The 23325-nt window shown below is 46.7% G+C and overlaps 1 protein-coding gene across 1 annotated transcript in view; it reads right to left on the minus strand.

Annotated features, from left to right (window-relative positions):
• Window positions 1-23325, minus strand: part of LOC142558318 (uncharacterized) — a 50776-nt gene that overhangs the window by 23137 nt on the left and 4314 nt on the right. Inside the window, exons 2-3 of the mRNA XM_075670467.1 lie at window positions 19462-19869; window positions 10655-10880 (exon numbers count right to left, since the gene is read on the minus strand). Coding sequence (XP_075526582.1) covers window positions 10655-10880; window positions 19462-19869 — 634 coding nt within the window. The remainder of the gene's footprint in view (window positions 1-10654; window positions 10881-19461; window positions 19870-23325) is intronic.

Genomic DNA, 23325 nt, shown 5'->3' on the forward strand with positions numbered 1-23325 from the left:
GGCACATGTCCTTGCCGCAAGTTACGTGGTCAACTGGTGCGCGGAATGGACCCCTTGAAAAGATCCAACTACCCGTGTGTCGTGTATAAAGCCCTGTGAAAAGAATGTGACGCAGCGTAAGTGGGCGAGGCTGGAAACTTCAAAAGGCGCCTAAAGCAGCATAAATACGACGTCGCGAAAGGGAGCTCTGTTTCCGAGTCATTTTCTGAACACCATGAGAAAACAGGGCATTCGATGAACGGGCAGTCGTCGTCCATTATCACCTCGGAGAGCTATTACCTTCGGGATTACTACTAGAATCACTCCACATTCAGACTCATATTCAGCTCTTTATTCTGTGTTGTCTCTTCGTACTCGTCTTTGTGCCCTTTTACAGTTTCGAGATGCAAGTAAACCAACTAGCCCAGTTGTCCATTCTGTTCCATATTCAGACGAAGCGCCAAGGGATTAACAGGACTAGTGGCAGTGTGCCCGAAATCTACGCACACGCACTTGTCCATCTCGCCTAAACTTAATGAAGAGTCATGGCGCTTGCTCTAATTGCGAAGGGACCCGTACGGGCCGCGAAACGCAAAGCTTTTGCATTGTTATTATGCACTTGGCGAGTATTTGTTTTAATTTCGTTACCTTGAGCAGAATGTCAACGCAATGAGGCCAACAGAAAACAACCGACATCATTTAAAAAAAAGAATCACTGACGGTTATGATACTTTGTAACGCAAAATATGAGCGCCGTTGTGCAGGTGTTTTGAAGTGGCGTTATACTCCGCCAAAGAATTTGAAATCTGTGCGGGTGGGTGCGCCTGGCGGCGGCACTGAGCCTCCGCTTTGGCAGCTTGTTCAGCAGTGGCGGCAGATGTAGGCCTTCCATTTGTTCCGCGGCTCATTATTCAGAAAGACTGAATACGGGTGGGCCTGGCGCGCGCAGTGCTCAATCTTTAGCGGTTGCAGCGGTGGCGAAGTATCGCATGCGCACTGGGTCGCCATCGCGGAGCATATATCGTGCGGCTCTCTCCTATCCTCCTAAGCCTTCGGCCATACTCTCCTCCTTCGCTTTTCTCATCATGGTAGCGCTGCACCCTCTTCCTTAGCTTTCCTCGTGGTGCCATCCTGGCTATCGCCTCTCTTTCATCCCCCGCTGCGCTCACTCTTTCATGCTTCGCTGCGCTCGTTCGCTCTCTTACGAGGGACGCCGAGACACTCCATCGCTCAACGCAGGAACGCGCGCCAAAGAGCTGCGGCCTGAAGATTCCGGTAGAAGTCATCCGCGCGCCAAAGAGCTGCGGCCTGAAGATTCCGGTAGAAGTCATCGTACGCTGAGTGCTCATGCTAATGCTACTAACACTGAAGGACTGTAGCAATATGCCTTACTGCCACCGCCAAAACGTGCCATATGTGAGGCCTGTATACAGCTGGGCTTCCCTCTCGCGTTTCCCACTGGACACGCGGAGCTATCTCGCAGGTAGGCCGTGAAGTACATGCGAGGCGTGTGCGTAGTTATATATTTTCACAGTGTCTCATTATTGTCTCATTATAAATGAGTGAGTTTGATTCCGCCTCGCACCATAAAATGTCAAAGCATTTTCATGGTCATTGAACAGCGGCACATATCCAGTAACCCAATTTGGCGTCGCTCGTTGAAAAGCGCCACATACCAAGTGGCACATAACCAGCGACCCAAGCTGAAGTTAAAAAAAAGGTTAATTGAAAAGCGGTAATACCCAGCTGGACATATCCAGTCACCATACCTAGTGGCACATGCCCAGTGACCGAAGAGTACGAAGTTCATATACGAACAGCTAATAGCCAAGTCATATATTAATTTCATTTAACTTCATTTATTATACCTCAAAGGACACATTTGGCGTATTACATGAGGGATGGGATTTAATTACAGGGACAATCTGATTCCAGTGCCGCCTTGAATTGATGTGGATCAGAGTGGTGCACGACAATTGCAGGTAAATTGTTCCAGTCTCATGCGGCCGTCAGAAAAAAGGAGTGAAGATGAGTGGTAGTTTGCTCTAGGGGAGGGTACACTGCTGTGGGATGGTTTGTGCCGCTGGACAAGCGATGAAATGTCAAGCTATCGGGAACTTCGAAGGGAGGATTCATTACCCAAGTTGGCAGGACGGTTAATTTCGAACATGGTTCCCTCATCACGGCAGACCGATTCTATACAGATTAGACCATGGACTGCCCTGTGACCTAAGTTGGCGGGACAACGGTTAGAGGCATAGATAGATAGCCAGCCCACGCAATATGCGTGAATAAGGATATCGATGGCATTAGAAATTGGTGGTGGTGTTAAAGTCAAGTCGCGCAGCACAAAAAAAAACGGTGGCTTAGATAGGCGAGTTTCTATGGCAGAAGGTCAGGGCTTCGTTCCCAACGAGGTCCCTAGCTCATTAAGCAGGAAACCCAGTAAAGTACTTAAGAGGCACGAAGCTTCCCGCAGCACTTGAACGTGTATTAGAGAAGGGCCCGAAGTGCAACTTCCTGCCATATTCCACGCGTCCAGCTCTTTTAGTTCATGTGCGACTTATTTAACTATGTTCGAAGGAACAAGACCAACAATGGGCTACCGGGGATGAAGTTGGCTACTTGGTGTGCACTGCAGAGGAGACGCCGGTTCCCAAGACTCCTTTATGTTTTGTTGTCCACGAATCTAAGAAAAAAAAGTATGATGGTTCTGACTTCACATGAGAAGAGCGGCTGAGCTGTTTCCCGACAAGGAATATTGTAGGGCAAGGTGCTAGAAGCCGTGCGGACCAAAATTCTTGCTTTCCCGTAGTCGAGAATAGATGCAAGCATGAAATGTATACCGGCAAAGTAGATTGGTTAGAGATGACACTAGGCACATTCTTAAAATGGGTGTAGTACATGTTCACCACGGTACTCCCTACCACAAAACACCACACCACATCTCACTGTGCCATACTGCACACTCGTCCATATGGACGCAATAGTTTCTTGTCACAGGCAGAACCTCATTGCAAGATTCGTCTCGGTCAAACAGCCATTCGCGCTGCGCCGGACGCTAGCGGCTTGGAGGCTGCCATACGCTACCGGCACTGCCGGCGTGCCAGAAGCGTTGCGGAACTCAAAGATCGCTGGTGTTCAAAAGATCACAGGCAACTGTGTCTCAGCCTCACAAGATGACTATCAAGTGTATAGTGCCCAATGTCGGCCTTTGGAACGTCCCTACTGAAATGACAAATAAAACACCAGCGTGCAAGAAGTTACAGCTTGAGTAATACTGTGAACAAACATTAGGAAGAATTTGGAAGCATTATTCTTTTGTAATTTATTTGGAAGGTAATTAGCGTATGTAACGCGGTCTTGACTGGTTGTCCGGATGATCTCGATTTGGTCTCGCAACTTGCCCGGATGTTCTCGTTCGAGTACCAGGATAACGGCTCTGGCTTTTGGCTCAAGGTGACTTGAAGGTCACCAACAACGGGAGCTAAATGCATTTCGTGCTCAAAAAGATGGACACAGGAAAACATAGGAGGAAACAGTAGGCCACGCAGCCAGCCTCGGTAAGCGCACGCTTCCTGAAGCTACAGTGGTGGCCCAACATGTGACCTCTTGTGTCGAGATCACGGAACAAGGATTGAGATCTGCTGAAACGATTTGTTCCCAGTAGCTATGCCAGTAGTCCTTGTTCGGTGCGCGTTTGTTCGCCTGCCCTGCCGTCGTTCTGCCTCACAAGTGGCAACACTAAAACCAACCGCGTACTTTGACGTACGATCATGTGTTAGGCCGACATGTTTGGCTTTAATTGCATTGCGGTATGCTCTCTCCTACCGTTTTCTTTCCTACATGCCTAAAACTCTGCATGAAAGTCAAACGATGCAACTACCCTTCAACGGCGCTTGAAAAACACTTGGTTCGGAAAAGGTTCGTTGTCGCTTGCCTGAGACGCCTCTCAGACCAGCTGTGCCGCTCCCCCGAAGGTCACTCTCAAAGCAGCTTGGACTCGAGCTCGTGAGTCCGAGGAAGCTCATAGGTAACACTCGCGCAGGCTACTTCTCAAGCCGCGATCAACATTGCTGCTACAAAAGGTCGAAAATTTCCTTCGCGACAGCGTATGTACACCACAACAGCTCACTCAATCGACGTGAAGTCAGAACGCTGCCAGCGCGAAGCTCAAATTTGTCCCTTCGGCGGTCGCGCGTTTCATGCACGATCTGAGTGCCCAGCACGGAACTCGGTCTGGAATTCTTGCGGTAGAAAAGGTCATTTCGCTAAACTTTGTCGTTCCAGAATATGTAAGCACACGGAACTCGGTGCCACCAAGCTGCACGCTATGGAGTCAGCTGCCAAAGCCATGTTCATGGATGTCAGTCGACAAATATACAAACAAATTCAAAGTTGATTTAGGAGTTGATGCAGTCCCAAGTCACTGGCTTCGAGTCCTGGCCGAGCTCGACAACGACAACAATGACGCAGTCTTGACGGGACTCCCAGGTCAACCGCTCGGTTCGCGGGGCTCGTATCTAGAACGTCCATATTGGCAAGGGAAAAGAAGCTCTCACCATCTTTTCGTCCTTGAATCTCTTTGCGCACCATTGCTTTGTACCATTGCTACCAGCTGTCCAGGCCCTTTAGGTCGTCAAATTCCTTAATGCCGTGAACACTCCTGAGTCAACTCTTCGTGCCAAACTGCTGTGTGGCCTCGGCACTGCGAGGTGAGTACACAACTATCTTAAAGCAAGATGCTCTAGTATTCTCACTCAATGCTCTTCGACGGATACCTATCCCTCTGAGTGAAGTTGTTCGACAATAACCGGAGAACCTTGAATGCGAAGGCGTCACTTGTCGGATTGATAAGTCAACTGTGTTGTCTACCGGTCTGGTAGTGTACCTAAGCAGAATGGGAAGTATCGTCTGAGTGATGACATCCCTTTACTGAATGAGGTGGTTCTCAGAGAGCGTGACATTCTGCCTACTGTTGAGCAAGTCTGCTCTCCTCGGCGATGCAGCTGGTTTTTCGAAGCTGCATGCGATCGCAGGGTTTCACCAAGTGAAGTTGTCGGTGGACTCTCATGAACTGACAAATTTCATCACACCTTTCGGTCACTGTTGTTTCTCACGACTGCACCTCGGTATCACGTGTCCTGGAGTACATTAAAAACAAATGGCACAGATTCTCGAAGGTCAGGGTAGTGTGGTTCATATGACTGATGATGTTCTTCTGTTTCAAAGTGATAAGCAGGAACATGGTGCAAGGCTTGAGCAAGTGCTGACTCTGCAGGCAGGCAGGCATCACTTTAAACCAGGAGAGGAGTTCCTTTGTGGTCTCCGAAGTCTCATTCCCAGACGTTATTGCCTCACCACAAGGCATCAAGCCAGATCCAGGCAAGGTTGAAGCAGTCCGTGCAAAGGCATCTGCCGCATGTCTTGAAGCTCTCAGACATCTACTCGGAATGGTAAATCATCTTGGCAGGTTTATACCACGTATCTGAAATCAGTCCACCTATGCCCAGCCTACTAAACAAAAATACTAGTTGGACTTGGCAGCACCAACATGAAGCAGCATTCACAAAAGTCAAGGCACTTCTGACGTAGGACCGCTGCTTGTCCTAGTACTAGTAATATGCTACCACAGTCTCGGCTGCTAACAGCTCTTTTCTACTTCGAGTAGTCCTGTTGCAATCACAACCATGTGGTGAGTGCAGGCCTGTAGCCTTTGCCTCAATATTAATGATCACCATAGCCTGGATCATCATACCGCGTGGATCATACAACATGGGCCATCCACAGGTTTGACGAGTTCATCAGGGGGATCACCTTCACTGTAAAAACTAATCACCTTCCTCTCGTGTCATTAACTGTTTTGCAAGATGGAAGTTGTGCTTCCTCCGTTGGTGCAAAGATTCAAGCTAAAGGCAATGCCTTATCTGTTCAGCTGATGCTCGTCCCAGGAAAATTGTGGCCTATGGCTGATTTACTGTCTCGCGCCCCTCGTAATGTAAATTCAGTAAACACTGCGGAATGCTTTGATACAGAATTCGTTACTTCTGCTACAGATGTGGTGCCTGTGAAGATACGGGATATCAGGAAAGGGCAGAGTTGTGATAGACAGTGCATCGCGCTGATTTCGTTCTGCCAGCGCGCCATGCCAAACAAGTCAACGATGCCTCCTCACGGATCAAAGTATTTGTCAGTGAAGGATGAACTTTCCTTTGTGATTGCCTTCTTCTCAAGGGCATTCGCCTCATTATCCATTCGTCACTGAGGCCAGCAGTCTTAATGCGTCTACACGAAGGACATCAAGACATAAGTCGCAACAAAGGCTCTCGATCGTGAGTCTGTATAGTGGCCGTGTATGGCGGCTGAGATCACTTCTCTCGTCGCCAATTATGAAAAATGCGCCCATAGGCGAGTAAATCCAGAGGAACAATTCCTCCCTACCAACTTGCCTGGCCGCCCCTGGGAACATCTCTGTGCCTGGACTTGTTTCACCTTAACGGCCAAATCTTCTTTATGGCACCATCTTAATGGCAGTTAAGAAGGCTTAAGAAGAACCTTCTTAAGGTCATGACGCTGATGAGCACAACGATTCTAGTGGTCATTTATCTGCCGAAGACCCTGTTTGCGCGACACGGGATACCGCAATAGATAATGTCGGCGAATGGTCCACCGTTCTCTTCACGCGAATTTGCCGCATTTGCTGCCACCGATGACTTCGACCACATCACCGTACCCCCTATTACCCACCGTCTATTGGGGAGGAAAAAAGGATGATGCGCACTGTGAAATACCTCCTCCGCAAGGCGTAAGATCTTCACATGACTCTTAGCTATAGGAACACACCCGGGGTGTTCGCACTGCTTAACTACTAATGGGAAGGCGATTATGAACTCGACTCCTAAAGATGGACGAGCAGCTTCGTCCGCCCTGACCAGTAAAGGAGGAGGTAGTAGTTAGAGACGAACCTTACGAAGAAAAAGACTGCTTAGGAGTTCGACCGACGTCATCTGGTAACAGATGTGCCATCACTGGAAGCGGGTGAAGAGGCCTGGACTTGTACATATCAGGTTCGTGCCACAGTTTTGAGCAGCGCTCAGCGTCCAAGGTCATTTGTAGTCGAAACAGAGCATGGAACAATTCCGCACCGAAATCACAGACATCTAGTTTCTTTCGAACTAATGTGAGTGGAGACTCCATTGCTTCAACCTCACCACCCAATACAAATGGCAGCAACACCTGAGCGAACCTCTCAGACGGCAGCACCTGCTCCTTCACGTGATGCTGGTGATAGTGTTGTGTGCACTCGTAGCGGCTATCGTGTGGTTTCACCCGACCACTTGAACTTGTGACTTGAGCGGGCAGATGTAGTGGTCCACACACCAGTGGTGACTGCCGGGCAGGAGCAACGGGGCACGCGCCAAATAAAGCACTTTGGAGTTCGGTTTTGAAAGGGTGTGCTTGTGGTCTCGCATGCTCCGCTGCGTCGTGGCTTTCCTGCACTGCCTGACAGGAACGCCACACGAAACGCTGGATATAATGCGCTATTACAGTGTGAAGGGTGCTGTGAAGGCTGCTTTAGATGCTTTCTTCAGGCATTCAAATCGCCAGAAATCGCCCATAATTTTCTTGTCACAAAAATTCAGTTCTTGGATTTGAGGCTTCGTTTCACCAAAATGCTTATCAGCTGCCTTCTGTACTTATACCTCAAGGACCAAGAAGAACCTGTTACGACAGGAAAGTGCCGATTCTACGTTCATAAGAATAAATATTGTTCTGACTACTCGTTTAAAATCCCTCCGAACATCCTCTCCGAACCAGACATCGGGGCCTAGGTGGATCGACTACGTGCAGTCAGATATCCCTTGCAGCTAGTCTTGAGTACCTCTGAGGGCCTACTACAAAAGTACAAGTAATATAAACCCAAAGCAGAAAGAAAGAGCTGAGTCGCTAATGCAGGTATCCCGTACATGCAATAAATCTCCCGCAGCGTGAATGAGGAAGTAATCTGGCACTGGGTGAACATCGTGTTCTGGCACTGGGGGAACATCGTGTTCTCGTGTTGGCAAGTTCTGACAAATTTAGTCACTATTATCCAAACAACAGAAGGCGTTGCGCACAGAAGAATGTAAAAATATATACGAAATCGGTCTCAATACAGTTTGCCGTGTTCTTTTACCTTGTGGGAGCTTGTACTACGCTAAACCCGTCGTTGCAATAATGATCGCGCAACAGAACGCCGTCTCACTGTAACAACGATGGGCATTAAGCCTTAACGGAACTAGGGCTGCTCAGTTGATTTAGATAAAATTGAGGTTATGACAAGAACACGGGATAAAGCACAGTGAGAAATTCTTAACAGTGTTGCCAAGAGCGACGAAGTCACATGAGCGAAAAAACAACACAAAACACTTGAGCGCACCTTAGCGCCCCTGTCCTGTCCCTTTGTCGTTCTGCGCAACGGTGTTAAATATGTCCAACCAACTAGCCCGCTGCGGAATTTTCCTGAATCGCAGTAAGAAATCATGGAAACATTAACAGACTGCCGCTGCTCACGGCATTTAGATGAAATTGAGGTCACGACAAGAACACGTGTTAAAGCACAGTTAGAACTTACCGAAACTTTATTTGTCCGGCGAAATATTGCCAAGTGCATAAGTAAGCCTTCAATTTACCATTTAGACAAGAAGTTGCCTTTTGCGATGGTATTGCACAAGTTCTTCCAGGCTTTCGATCCTCCTCCTGCGTGTTGTTTTCATGAAGATGTGTGGCTTGTTTTTATTGGTGTCGTTTTTTTATTGTCATCACCCCCACTTTTTTGCTTTGTTCTTTTCATTGTCGCTTGTTATTGCTGGGTTTTCTGCTTTGTTTTTGTAATGACGTAAACAATTATTGATGAAGCGTGTATGCGCTGTTCTTCCTCCACTCTAGGCGTCCGGAATGCACCGTCAGAGACAGCCTGCACATGTGGGCTAATGGGTGACTGCGGCAAGAAGGGCGCTGACGCTTATGTGTGGACGAAGAAAACTTGTATTTGCAAATAAATTACAAAAAATGCGTGGTTACAAGGTTCTATCGGACACAAAAAGTTACAGCGTTAGTTTGCATGACATGATCTAACCCCACCTCGGCAGAGCGGTCCACAGTGAGGTCCACGACAACGGTCGGAAAACTGGAGCCGCCCTTTTTTATACCCAATACCCCGCACCAATTACTTACTAATCAATTATCGTTGGTTGGATTTGTGACTGGAAAATCAACTCACCAATTAATATGTTTCTTAGAATTTCCTTGCGTAATGGTTTAGTCCACCAACCAAAGATTTTAGAAACTTTTTAAAGCATTCACAATGCAGAATCCGCACCAATTTTACACATTATACAACAGGAAAGTAGCAGGGGCCACCAAACACATTTTCTTCAGATGTTCGAAGAAACGACATATAAACGTAGCCTATGCAATAAAATACCCACAGGCCAAGCACATGTGGAGAATGCGGAGGCGGGGAACCGTCAGAATTATGTTTCCAGTCCTCTAACTCTTTCGCGAAGCGACGAAGAAGACGAATGCCGTGTGGCGCCATACACGAACACTGGTTTTAGAGTAAACCTGCCAGGGAGGTGCACGGGAGAACCGTTTCCCAGCAAAACGTCGACCATGACTCGGAAGCACAATAAGAAAAAAAAGAAAACATTCCCAGAGGCGCCGGAGATCCAACTGAAAACCGGTCGTTTCTCATGCGGCTCTATGAAACCTCGGCTCCATGAAATGCCAACACATATAAGTAATAGTGGCAGCGCATACGCCGGCATCGCGGAATTCACACCACCCGTGCAGAGACCCAAAGGACGCACATTCGAGTCTTACACGCCAGATCAGCGGTACAGAAGTCACACCCGGAAGAGATTCTTTTGCCACGCGTCCGGAGAGGCCACCTGTTAACTAATCGGCGCAACATAATGTTCTCAATCAGTTCACACCCGCCCTATTGCTGCGCGCGTGGAGAATAACTGCAGCGGTTCCAGGAACATGGCAACGCCGAAGGAGGCTTAAAGCCCCTCGCCACTGTTATGTGCGATCGCTCATGTGGCGCCGGTGGTTCCCTCCGCTCCCTGCGCTCTGTGGTATTTAGGGGAGCGCCAACTGCGTGTCTATTCGGCTTTCGTTGAGGGTCTCGGTCCGTGGGCGCCGTCGACGACGATTACTCAAGTGGCATCGGTGGCCAACGAGCTCGTCGAGACGAATGTACCCCGCCCAGATGGGCCATGCCACGCTTTTCAGTTTGTTTTACTAACGTCTGGCGCGGTGGGCTTACAATGGTCGTGTCATTAGCTTTCCCTTGTCCCATACTCGCATGTTCATTTGCTTACGAAATAAAAACGTGTGGTACATCTTATGTGATTGTGGTTGTAAAAGAACTGTGAAAGTTTTTGCGCTTTCGGGGGGGGGGGGGGAGGAATATGATTATTTTGTCTGTATATTGGATTTCTGGCGCTTCATGCAGTAAACTGTTGAAATTCCGGACTGTGTCCCGTCTCTCTTTCCGCCCTTATATTTTGCGCAGTGCGTCACTTGCTTGGTAGCCGTAAATTAGCCTCGCGTACAATGTTTCTGGGACCCTTTCTGGTACTGACAGAAAGAGCGTACACCGCAGAGTCGCAAAGTTGCGTTTGCTTACCCGGCGTACGGCTGCAGGAGGGCATTGTCAAAGAAAATGTCGTAGTTACGGTCGCGCTGCAGGCAGCTCTCCAGGCACGGTTGCCCGATGCCGAACAGGTTGGAGCCGTGGTTGCATAGCTGGCCGCTGTTGCTGGAACGCGCGCGCTCTCTTTTGTGTCGTAGTTGAACAACATCGCCCGGAGAGTGCAGTACGTGTAGTAGTGGCGAATGCACTCGGTCCACATCTGCGTAAAATTCGGCAATGTACGCCTTATTGTTTCGCACTGAAATATGGCTGTCATTGGATCGTATCTAAGGGTGCGTAGCAAAGAATGCATTTATATCTTGTAGTATATTTTTGCGAAATATTCAATCTGTAACAATATTTACTGAGAGACATGAAGTCGGTCGAAAGCGAGGACGCGGAAGCTGGAATTTACGTAAGTACGAGCTGAATTGCCACGGTCAGTTAAATTACAGGAGCGTCTGCTTCACTAACGAAGTAACGATCGAGTGTTTTATTTTAGCGGTAACAGAATTTTTAAATTCCTCCAGTGGCATATAGCACAAATGTACTTGTTAAGCGGGATTACTCAAATGCAAGCATTACTTACACTAATAATCAAGATGCATCATTGACGAACTAAATTTTATTAATGAAGATTAAAACTAATTACTTTCCTGATACATTGCAATATACGAAAGGAACTAAGTTAATTCAAAAGGCTCATTCATTTGTAAGTAATTTTGAATCCGGCACCAGCTTTCATATAAGCGCTGTGCAAGTAGCGTCAAAAACGCTCTGCGCATTCATTGAGTTTTCAGCAAAACTCATTGTTATGTATTCAAGCTCGAAAATTCTAAAATCAATGCACTTCGTCACCAAATTTGGTAACACAATTGCCGGAAGTGGTTTCATCCTCAGAGCTCGTTCAAGGTGGATATCCCTTTCGAAACGACGCGCTACAATTGGTAAATTGGAATATCTGTCATAAAGTACGTAGCTTGAATGCTTGTTAGCGAAAATTTCTAAATTTTGTTATCTTCGTTTTGATTTTCTGTGAATATAATGTCCGCCTCTGCGAGTAACCTATTTCAAGGCTGATTCATCTGAGGGAAAGGGCTGACTGCTAATAATTCTGTTCACGATAAAAGAATACCCGGCATATTTCGTCAAGGATAATATTAGTAGGCTGATGAACATATTTCGTGCACACTCACGGTTTGTTTACTCACCGCAATTCACTGTATATAGAAAATGAGACCAGTGGTTTAAGAGTGTCTGCGTTCCAGGTTAACAGACACGACAAATAAATTGCCCTTCGTGCAGGGTCACTGGGAAGGGACTTTTAAGCCATCTGAGCTATAGGAACTGCACCTCTGCCTACAGTCACTGTGAGGACTTTCAAAGCCATCCTGCGATTCAATACATCATTACATCACCTTTCTGCATAAAAAGACAATATTGCTCTCAATTTAAAAGTTTTAACACATACCCTAGCATTTCAAAAAGCTTTGGGGTCGCAGATTGTCGCGAATTTAAAGGTCCACCCCCAAGTCTACATAGAAGCATAGTCGATTTCAAACGACTGGAATGTGTGGTTCATACTACCAAAGTGCACCAAATGCGCATTAGTTTTTCACCTTTCTGCTATTAAGGCTTGAGAATTTCCGTCCAGTATGTTCTTTAATCTTTTCGTAGAAACCAGCTGGGTAGAATATGTGGAATACAAAAAAGCAATATACTCGACAGACACATTGCTTAGAGTCATTCTATCTATTCAGTGTTGAGTAAATCATGACGAATGCTAATTTATATTTGAATTCATTTCAATGCGGGCCAGCGACAACTAGTCACGTAGTCTTCTTAAGCTCGTTAGGTTTCGTTACATCTATTGCAGTCTGGCAGTTTTGCGCTCGCTCTCCTAGTTAGCTTGCGTATTTTAGCCAAGCAGCTTTTATTACACCTGTTACAGTGTAGGAATTTGCCTACATATCCTTGATCATTTCTCTCTTCGATAAAACATCAATCGATGATGTTCTAGATTCACCTAAGCCTGTAACGACCCTGGTTATATCGTTTTCCTCTCTTCTTTTTCAATAACTACTCCAAACACCTTAACTCGATAGAACCGTTCTGAATATCAATGCATCCGGAAAGTGGGCCTTCCCAACGGAGTTCTGGTTGGGTGATTATCTAGAGACTTTCAACATGGTGATGACAGCGGTTATGACTTATTGGCACCCCCGTTGAAACAGGGTGCTGAGAAACGGTCAACCAGCTTGCTTGAATTAATCTGCTATGTTATACGTGCCTTTTATTCTTGCATTTTACCCGCGTGGTTTACTAGTGGCTATGGTGTTGGGCTCCTGAGCACGAGGCCGCAGGACCGAATCCTGGCCATGGCCGCCGCATTTCGATGGAGGCCAAATGGGAAAACACTCGTGTACTTAGATCTAGGTGCACATTATTGAACCACAGGTGGTCCATATTTCTGGAGTCCCCCATTACACCGTGCCGCACAATTATATCGTGGTTATCACACGTAAACCCCATAATTTTAATTTTATGCTTGCACTTTTTCTACAACTCCTTAATTTTTGTTCCTCTTATTTTTTTGTCCTTCCTTAAAACTCTTATATCGACCTACTATCGCTTCCTATGCCTGACACAGATCTGGTCTTGTCAGAATATTGCCTGCTTTTTCTCCGCCAATATTTCAAGCATCTCCTGCTCATTTCGACTGCTGTCTGGTTGATCCTTCCATTCACTTTAGATCAAAGCGCTTTCGGAACGTGTACGTTGCCTACGGGTTCCAAGGCGTGCATAACTTCGCATTTCATTAGGATGTGCTGGATGGTTTCCAGATTTTAGCTGCAGCAGACGCATGCGTCATCTTGTTGCGAATATTTGCTGCTGTACGTTTTGTCCTCTCCGATTTACCCATGTATAAGCGTTGGAAGAGATGACACAAATGTCTTAAGCTCTCTGCAAAGCTTCACGACACTTTAGTATATGCCGCATTAGTCTGTAGCTGCCTTATCAGTGGCCATATGGCTATTTGTCGATTCTGTGTATATCTGGGCAATTTATAAGTTCTTCTAAAGCACCTATATAACCGGCGAAACGTTTTGGTCGTCGTAGGCAACGAGTACAAAACAGTTAAGAGGCAGTGGAATTGACATGGAAGAGTTGATAGAGAGCACAAAAAGGAATTGTGTTAAAAATATAATCCGCGGAGAACAGCCCGAGCAGGGTGGCAGTACCTAAATAATAGATAATTTTGTCTGTCTTTTTCTTCACTATAGCTTTAAGGGCCTCGTATCACACAAAATCCGGCGTTGCTGTCGGCGTCGGCGAAGTCGTCCAAAAGTGAAAGTTTCCGTATATATCTAGGTATATGTGTATGCCGCGCCTTGCGTTATGAAATGCGGTATGCGTTGGTTATCTTGCCACGTCATTCCATCGCTAAAGTAGCTCATACCTTGTCCTACATTCCTGACACAGTTATTTCTCGGCATTTTGAGAATGACAGCCCACACACAAAAAGATACCCTGATACAAAACACCCACAGCGCACGCCTTTTGTCTTAAATCTTCTCTGACTTAAATGTTAAAAGTGCGAAACAATAAGAAGCCTCCGGGCTCGGCCCACCTCAGAGGCCGCGTTTCGGCCAGAAAGCTCGCCTTTGTGCATAGGGTTTACAGCCAGCGTTTCTAGCTAAACACTACGGTTACATAGGCTCGAAATCGGAGTCAAAGAGTTTCTCAGAACAGTGGTGCCTACCCAGTCTATCGCCAAAAGTGACCAATGTGGGCGTGAAACACGTTCGATGAAGTACGGCACCTATTTACACATTCGCATAGACTCAGCCAATCGACTTGGTCAGAGTTTGTTTCTAACGCTGTTGCCTTCGCCTGGCCACCCCGTGACAACCATTGACAGCCCAGTGACACAGGAAGGCGTGACAGCGGTTAGGTACAAACATACAAACAAAGTTGCCTCGGTAGATTCCAGTCGGAAAGTGCTTAAATTGTCGATCGAATGCTAGGGCAATGAAAATGTTGACCGACAGTTTAGTGTACGTTAAAGGGGATGAGGACAAAAGCGTACGCGCATACGGGACAATAATGAATTTAACTTGACATTCTCATTCCACTGCGTCGTTACAGAGGTCGTTGTTTCGAGTGCCTTAATTAACTCTACCTTAAATAACTGTGCCTTAACAAACTCATTCTAACACCAAGCGTGATAGGAGTCGAATTCACAAACTTTGGTGTTAACGAGGACGAAGTTAATTAATGCGCAGTTAATTTAAAGGGAGTTACTTAAGGCACACGAAACCATGGCCTTTAGTGGGAGTCGACCCCATGACCTTTGGTTTTAATAAGTTCATTAACAGAGAGTTAGGTAACAGATAGTTCATTGCGGCATTCGAACAAACGACCTTTGGTGGGAGCCCAAACCACGAATTTAGGTGATAATTAAACCGAAGCAAGTTAAAGTCCATGTAATTTAGAGGTAAATAATGCACGCGAACCCACGATTTGGTGGGAGTCGAAACTGCGACATTTCGTATTAATCCGGGCGATGTTAACGAAGGCAAAGGCAACCAAGATATGGTGAATTAGATGACGCGAAGCCAAAACCTTTGGTGGGAACTCAAACCGCGACTTTAGGTGGCGATTAGGCCGAATGTCATTGAGGCACAGGTAGTCAAGATGGCGTTAATAACAAAATTTGAGCCGACGAGCTTTCTTGCCAGTCGTACCCTCGACCATTCGTGTTAATAAGGGCGAAGTAAATTAAGACATGGGTAATTGAGATAGAGGTAATTAATGCCCACGAACCAGTGACCTTTGGTTGGAGTCAAAACTGCGCCATTTGGTAATTATCCGGACGATGTTAACAAAGGCAAAGGTAACCAAGATATGGTTACTTAGATCACGTGCACCCAAGACCTTTGGCGAGAATCCAAACCGCGACCTTAAGTGTCGATTAAGCCGATGGTAATTAAGGGACAGGTAATCAAGATGGCGTTAATTAAAGTACGCGTACCCACGAACTTTCGTGGGAGTCGAAGCATCGACCATTATGGTTAATTAGGGTGAAGTAAATTAAAGCGCTGGTAATTGAGATAGCGGTGACTAGGCACCCGAACACACGACCTTTGGTGGGAGTCGAAACTACGACATTTGGTATTAATCCGGGCGATGTTAACGAAGGTAAAGGCAACAAGATATTGACACGTGTACTTATATTTATCGGGCGACTACGTTTCGCCGCCTAACAAATCTTATCGCACAGCACGAAACGCGCCTGCATTTACTGTGTTCTTTAACGTCACTACCACGTGACAATATAGTTTATTATATCACGCGAACCTTTGGTGGGAATCCGAACCGCGACCTTAGTATCGGTTAAACGGATGGTCATTACGGCAAACGCATTTAAGATGGCATTAATTAGAACACGCGAACTCATGAGCTTTCATGGGAGTCGGACCCTCGACCATTGGTGTTAATTAGGGCGAAGTAAATTAAGGCACACGTAATTGAGACAGAGGTGATTAAGGTACGCTAACCCACGACCTTCGGTGGGAGTCGAGACTACGACATTTGGTTTTAATGAAGGTTTAGTTAACACACAGTTACTGAAGTTAGTGTTAAGGCTCTTCGATAGATGAGCTTACGTCCGAGAAAACAGTAAGAAGAATTAACGCCGCGTTCAAACGAGAATTTGAAGTAAAGCAATGAATGTCTCTAGAGCAGGTAGGCTTTCGCCTTCATCCTCTGTGAGGTAGGTTAATGTGACTGTCGACACGCCTGATTACCAAGTTGGCATCGAGGGCGTTAATTGAAGAACGGCGCGTACCTTTTCACAATATACTCAGTGGCGAAGTTTGGCATCACAGATGTTCATTGCATAAGATAACGGATAGAATCCCAAAATGTGTAAAGATATAACCGCGCTTAAATCTAAGCTCACTCACCCGAGCCGAGGGCGCGTGCATAGAGCATCAGGCGTTGGCTCGGTATGTAGCACTTGCTAAGAAAAAAATAGCGCTCACCATTGGTGGCTTGTGTAGCCAACGTTGGCCGAAGTAAAGGTCAGGGCACGAGTTCCGCACAGGTTCGCAAAAGACAGGGTCAGTGGGTGAGCTTTACTCATCGGTCGCGTGGTTTAATTCGTTCGTACAGTGGGTTCGGGTCGAAACGATGCCACTTGTTTTCTTCCCTTTTCACAGCGTTTGTATGATCTAAATGCCAAAACAGTTGGCACACACAGCGTTGCTCGTTGTTGACCAAGTGGAGTGGTTTGGTCTTTATAATAAACACAACCTTAAGTTTACGTTGCATCAGATAACAGTGCCCATTATGCATTCTAAGGGCAGTGTCACTTTTAAAGGATGGCCGACATAACATCCTCGACCAGTTTTTCTTGCGGCAAATGATAGTCTTAGACCTGTAAACCCCAGAAAAAATACTGGCGCACCACAGACCCCCTACGCAATTTCATGTAATTGCTTTTTTATAGCCAGCTTCGGTATTGTTGCACGGGACCACTATCTGTGTCGTGACGTCACGACACAGATGGTGGTCACGTGGCTCCACGATATCCTGCCCTTCTGGCATTCGCTCTGACGCGTTCGGTCACCTGTTTTACAGGTCAATAGATTTTGGCAAAGTATAGCAGCATAGGAGGCAACGAGTGAGCCGGAGTGAGTTAGAATATCGCGATGACCCGCTCACGATTGACCATCTTCTCCAGCACGAACTCACAATTCAGTCAATTTCTGGAAAGTAAACCGAAAGTGGTTGTGGAAATGACTTTCTTTAATTATTCAAGGCGGTCTGAGCCCTGCCATAATTTTTTAATGATTTACATGAAACGGAATATTATAAAGAATAAAGAATATATGTCAGTGTTCTTTATCGCCTACATTGCATAATGTCTGGAAATTACGTGTAATATCCACATAAATGTGAGTAACAATGATTTGTAAGGCAGGGATTAGAATTTTACGAGCAGACGATAATTCGGTACCCACGTGCAGTTGGGACGAACGCCTGTTCCCTGAAGCAAGATCTAATACGCTCTTGTCCAGCCAATGCCAGAAGCATACATCCTGCAAGCAAATCTCAACATTCCTACTGCGTTTTAGAAGGTGTCATATTCTTTCCTTTTTTTCTTTTGAGCGCGAGCATTTTACAGTTGGTGTAGAGACATGCCCTCTGCTGTTACCTATCTGCTGTTGGCATTTTACCGCAAACACGCTTTATCCCCTGGTCTGCTCGTTTCACGCAAAGTACGTCAACGCAAATGATTGATCAACACAGGAATGTACACATATAACAAGTCGACGTACATGTATGGCCCTCTGTACTGTGACATCAGAGCGCCACTCACCGGCACTTTTTTCTGTGGCATTACGCCACGGAACAAGAAACTTTATATAAATCAATCGTCACTTATAGCGCATACATAGACGACTGACAAAAGGACGACGAAGACAAGCGCTGTTGTCATCCTTTTTATCCCTCGTCTATGTATGCGATGTAAGTGACGATTGATACCATGGGATACCAACTAGCCCGTACCCAAACCTTGCTTTATATAAATATCTTCACTGTTCAATGCCATATTCTTGCAAATGTATTTGGCATTGGTTTTGTTGTTGCTATATAATGCCGCAGCTTCGTTTGTAACATTGTTCGGACCCGCCATGGTTGCTTAGTGGCTATGGTGTTAGGCTGCTAAGCACGTGATCGGGGGATCTAATCCCGGCCACGGCGGCCGCATTCCGATGGGGGCGTAATGCGAGCTCACCCATGTACTTAGATTTAGGTGTACGTTAAAATACTCCAGGTGGTTTAAATTTCCGGGGTTCCCCACTACGGCGTACCTCAGTCAGAAAGGGGTTTTGGCATATAAAATCCTATAATTTAATTCAACATTGTTCGGTGCGAAAATCGGAAAGTAATATTTTTTTTTTCACTGCTCTAACCCTGCTCTAATATGAACTAGCAAAACCCAGGCGATTACGTTTGAGTGTTATACAGGGCGCACTTTAGGATTCCGCGAGTTGGCGTTCAAGTCAGCGTTTGTTTCATTTTTTTATCTGTGTAGCGACCAAAGAGCAAACTTGTTCCAAATTAAGGCATCTGCTACGGTAGAACGCTGTTTTTTTTTTTATAGCATTGGCATACGTTAGCTACTCTGGAGCGCGTTTCCATACGTGTCTTTGCCGCCTTATTTTTTCCGGCAAAAGATTAGCATAACTCGTAGATTTCTTGCAACGCAAAGTAAAGGCGATGTAAACAAGAAGACTTTTACCTACCAGGGAAACATTTTACTAGTGTTTTGGTTGTCCTAAATGTACAGTCTTTATCAATGGTACACAGGCTCTTTCGCGCCTGCATCATACATGCGGTTTGACAGTGTAGTGCGGTTAGCGCTGCGTTCCTGACACTCCTGGCGTCTGAATGAAGAGGATGAGAGTTTTATGCGTTCCCCAGTGCGTTTGAACTGATGACGTACAATTGGAACTCAATGAAAGAGCTGGTAGGCCGACAGAGCGCAGCGAAGCAGAACAAGTGCTGCATCGAGTAAAAACTACCGGAAACCGAACATTATCGGCCAGTACGCTGAGCGTCAGAGGTCCGGTGTCGGGCCAAATTTCACAGGAAAAAAAGAGAAGTAAATGGCTTCATGGACAGTTGGCTTGCAAATGCAGGCTTTATGACATAACGTCGACTCATATTCTATTTCCCTTCTCGATGACCGACAGCTGCATCACCGATAGGCCAAACAGATTGCTTACGGATCGCCGTGTCCCCGGTGAGTCAAACAAGGCCCAACTGTGCGCCCCATTGCTCCAGGCGATGGATCCTGCCGCAATATTCAGGCGTCCATCGCGAACATCGTCACCCGATGGTGCCGTAGCCACTGTGCGCGGCTGCTGGTCGCAGAAGCGCGGGTCTTCGATCAACACTCCTCCGTCCGAGACATCCGGAGGGGCGTTGTAGAGCGGCTCCGGTTGACGCCATCTAGACGATAGCTCCTGGTCCGGTAGGAGGTCGTGAGGAGCCAGGCGACCGCCTGCAGCGCCGACCATTGCTGGCACCGCCGCAGTTACGAGACCCGCGAACAGGACGCCGATGAGAGAAAGTTGCAATATGCTGGTCTTGCTGCATGGGCGGCTCCGAGTAGGTTCAGCACCGGCTTCCAGCTGGGAGTATGTAGAGTTGTCAACATTCGTGTGAAGGACGAACAGGGACTTTCAATTACGATGGTATAATTAATGAAATATGGTATTCGCGTAGAAATACTACATTTGTTGCCCAGAATTCACTACAAAAGCGTACGAAGGAAAGCTCCCAGCCATGTTATTATTGCGATAGCAATTATATGGACTCTCCAGGGGAATTGCAGCGACGGCGTGGTCATGAGGTTTCGTATAAAGTCCAAGGGTGATAATATCGTCCCCGCGCCGCATGCTTTATATACGTGTGAAAGCATGCGAGGGTAAGCCGGCGATCGCGACACAATCTCGCGCACAAAACGGAGGAAAGTGAGGGGAAAGCGTGTCGCCTTCCGTCGCGCGCATGGCTTCAAGGGGAGGGTGGGAAGGGGTGACGCGTTCTACTCCGCACACGCCCAGCTGGGCCGCTTTATATTGAAAGCTATCTGGGGCGGCTCCAGAGTCCACGGTGCCGCTCTGTTTTTCCAACATAGTTCGTATTTATGCGTGCGGCCGCACGAAGGACAATTCGCTCATAATTGCTGCCACGTTTCCTCAGTGCAGCATGTTGACAGCGAGTTTCCGCGGTAATCGATTAAGATGTGTTCATGTTTCTGTGTACACGCGTGACAGCATGGCTGGTAATTTAGTTCGTATGCCTATGCTTGTAAGGCCGATTGGTACTTCATATAGCTGTCTAATAATATGCAATCGGAATCCATGCTTCGCCTTTCGGGCGAAACTGACACTCATTTGTGAGTAACCGTAAGGCCAAAGTTACACGGTTATATTGCTGCTTACAAAAACTCACATGCCGCAATAAAGTTTATGTCGCTACACACCACACTTAAGTGATACCGCTTTCAATGCGAAATGACAACATTGCGGAAGATTATAGGAATACGAAAACCTCGAATTGATCATTTAGTGCCTCTATAGTACATAATAATTCTTATCTAGACATAGCAGCTCAGGCTGGCTCCAAGTACTTTATCGTCGTGAAGTGCGTCATGCTCAATTATATTTTCTTTACATTTATCTCATTCTATTTCACTGCGAGAATTATATGGGCGCTCCAGGCGCATGTCTGTCGTCGGCGTCGCCGTGATAATCCTTATAAAATCAAAGCGGGATAACACCGTTGCCGCGCTCCGTATGTTGTATATGTGAGTGAGAGCATGCGAGGTTGAGCTGACGATGGCGGCTCTCAATCTCGCGTGCGCAAGGGACGGATTGGTGAGGAGGGGCGCCGCCTTCCTACGTGCGCAGAGAACCGGAGGGAAGGGATGGAAGGGGAGTTTAAAAAGGCTGATACACTACTTGGGCTAGTTGGTAGGGTTTATTCATAATGGCAAATATGAATAAACTGTACCATCAAAAATTCATAATAGCGCAATTCAAGAAGCCAAGGACGTGACAGAGACACAGGACAGCGCTACTTCGGCGGTTGCTGCGTATTGCGCAGCCACGTGGGCCCTTTCTTGAAAGCTATCTGCAGTGGCAAGATGTTGCGCCGGGGGCTGACAGCTTCGTGTGCCCCCGTTTACACCCCTTAGTTTGCGCTGAAGCCGTCGCAGAACGAAGGTCAATTTTCTTGTTGCTGGAGCCCCGCTTCCTCACTCCAGCGTTTCGACCGCGAGTTTCTGCTGTCGAGTGAGAAGTTTCACGTTTGCTTGTGCGCACGTGACACCATGCTTGTTAATTTAGTTAGTAAGCGAAATTTCCTACCAAATCGACGTTTCGCCTTTCGGGCGAAACTGTGACGTTTCATTTTGTTTCAATTAATTGCCCCGAGGGGCTACCACGTAAGGGGTGGTCTAGTGCGAAGAAATAAAGGGTGGAATTGCCAAAAAGATTCAACGTGAAAACATCGTTGTTACGCTGTGCATGACGCTTTCCGGGCAGGTAATAGTAGCGGTGTTGTGGGAAAGGCCATTCGACTCTTTCTGTACTCTTCAAAAAATGAAGCAGAAGAATCACAATGAGTGCGTATCAGGTATTTTCATAGTGGCGCCCCGTTTTAAGCATGCACATAATCTTTCTATAACTGGTACAGCGCAACAGCGCAACATACAAAGGAAGAAACAAGCCGAGCCGGCCAGATAAAGCTGGCCAGGCTGGAAGTCAGCGCTCTGTTCCTCTATCTGGCCGGCTCGGCTTGTTTCTTCCTGTGTTGCGCTGTACCAGTTCTAGAGTGCAATACCAACTCGCCGAAGCCTCAACCCTAGTGAACCACGTAGTCTTTGTTGTAGCAAGTGGCCTAATACTGTCCTATATTATTCCTCAGGACAGCGCTGGCCTTGCATGCTTTTCTTTGTGTTGCTGTTATTTCTCACGCCGAAATATAGTGTGCAATAATTATAACAAGAGAAACTTCATATACTCCATATAGTAATGCTTGGCGTACTGGATTTATAGTCATGAGCAAAAGCTAGCAGACTGATGGTGCGAAGGAAATGTTTTCTTCTTCTTTTTTTGTAGCAGTTTGAACATGGCGCCTGAAACAACGTGCCACAGCCTACGTGTGCGTACGATACGAAATGCACTGAGGGCATTCTACGGTAGATGTTTGGGAAAGGAAAGAAAAAAAGCATTGAAAGAGCTACAAATGCGTTTGAACATAGGTCTTAGGGCAACATAGTAAACGATAAGAATGGGCACTCGAGCTAATTCGTAGCCGAGCATGCAGTTTGCTGATTCCGGCAGACGGCTCTACGTGTTTCCCAAGGTAGTGGCTCCGGCCATTGTCACGGCTGCGGCTATAGCTAGCAGCTTGACAAGCGGCACGATCCAGCACGTGCGAAGCCCATTAAAACCTTGTCGCCGGCATCCCGACGACCTTACTCTGTAAAATGCACCCGGGGATCGGTTTTTGGTTCCTTTGCCAGCATCTGACCCTACTGCTTTGTCGCCATTTCATAGTAAGGCCGCATGAAGTTCTTTTACACGTTGTTGAAGACTTATTCTCTTCGTATTTATTTATGTCGCCGTTAGCCGCGTGAACGAGTGATGGAGGGGGCATGACAGCCTTGAAGTCATAACGAGCTGCTGCCCCTTTTTAACGTAGAATTATATTTTGCGCGCTTTCCTTTTTTTTTTTTTACCTTTTTACCAGCGACAACAGCGATGCGGCAGCGTTTGACATGCGAGGCACGTTCGAAACAATGACGAAGCTCGAAAAGAAAGAAAAATGAAATCGCTCGTTAAGAAATGTGTCCTATGAACACATGGCGTTTGGTGCAGAGAGCTTTATGTTGATTTATTCAAGTCGGTTGTGCTCAGCAGCTTCTGAAACAGTAGAGTGCGGCAGTTTTGCAAAACATGCTATTTCTCAAACCGCGCATGTGCAATGTTTGCAGTTTGGATAATGTGCGCTTTATAAATCTTTCTACCATATGTGCGCTTGAGCTTTAACTATTTTGCATTGGGCTGAAGATACGTGTT

This window comes from Dermacentor variabilis, chromosome 9 (assembly GCF_050947875.1).
Source record: "Dermacentor variabilis isolate Ectoservices chromosome 9, ASM5094787v1, whole genome shotgun sequence".
Lineage (NCBI taxonomy): Eukaryota > Metazoa > Arthropoda > Arachnida > Ixodida > Ixodidae > Dermacentor > Dermacentor variabilis.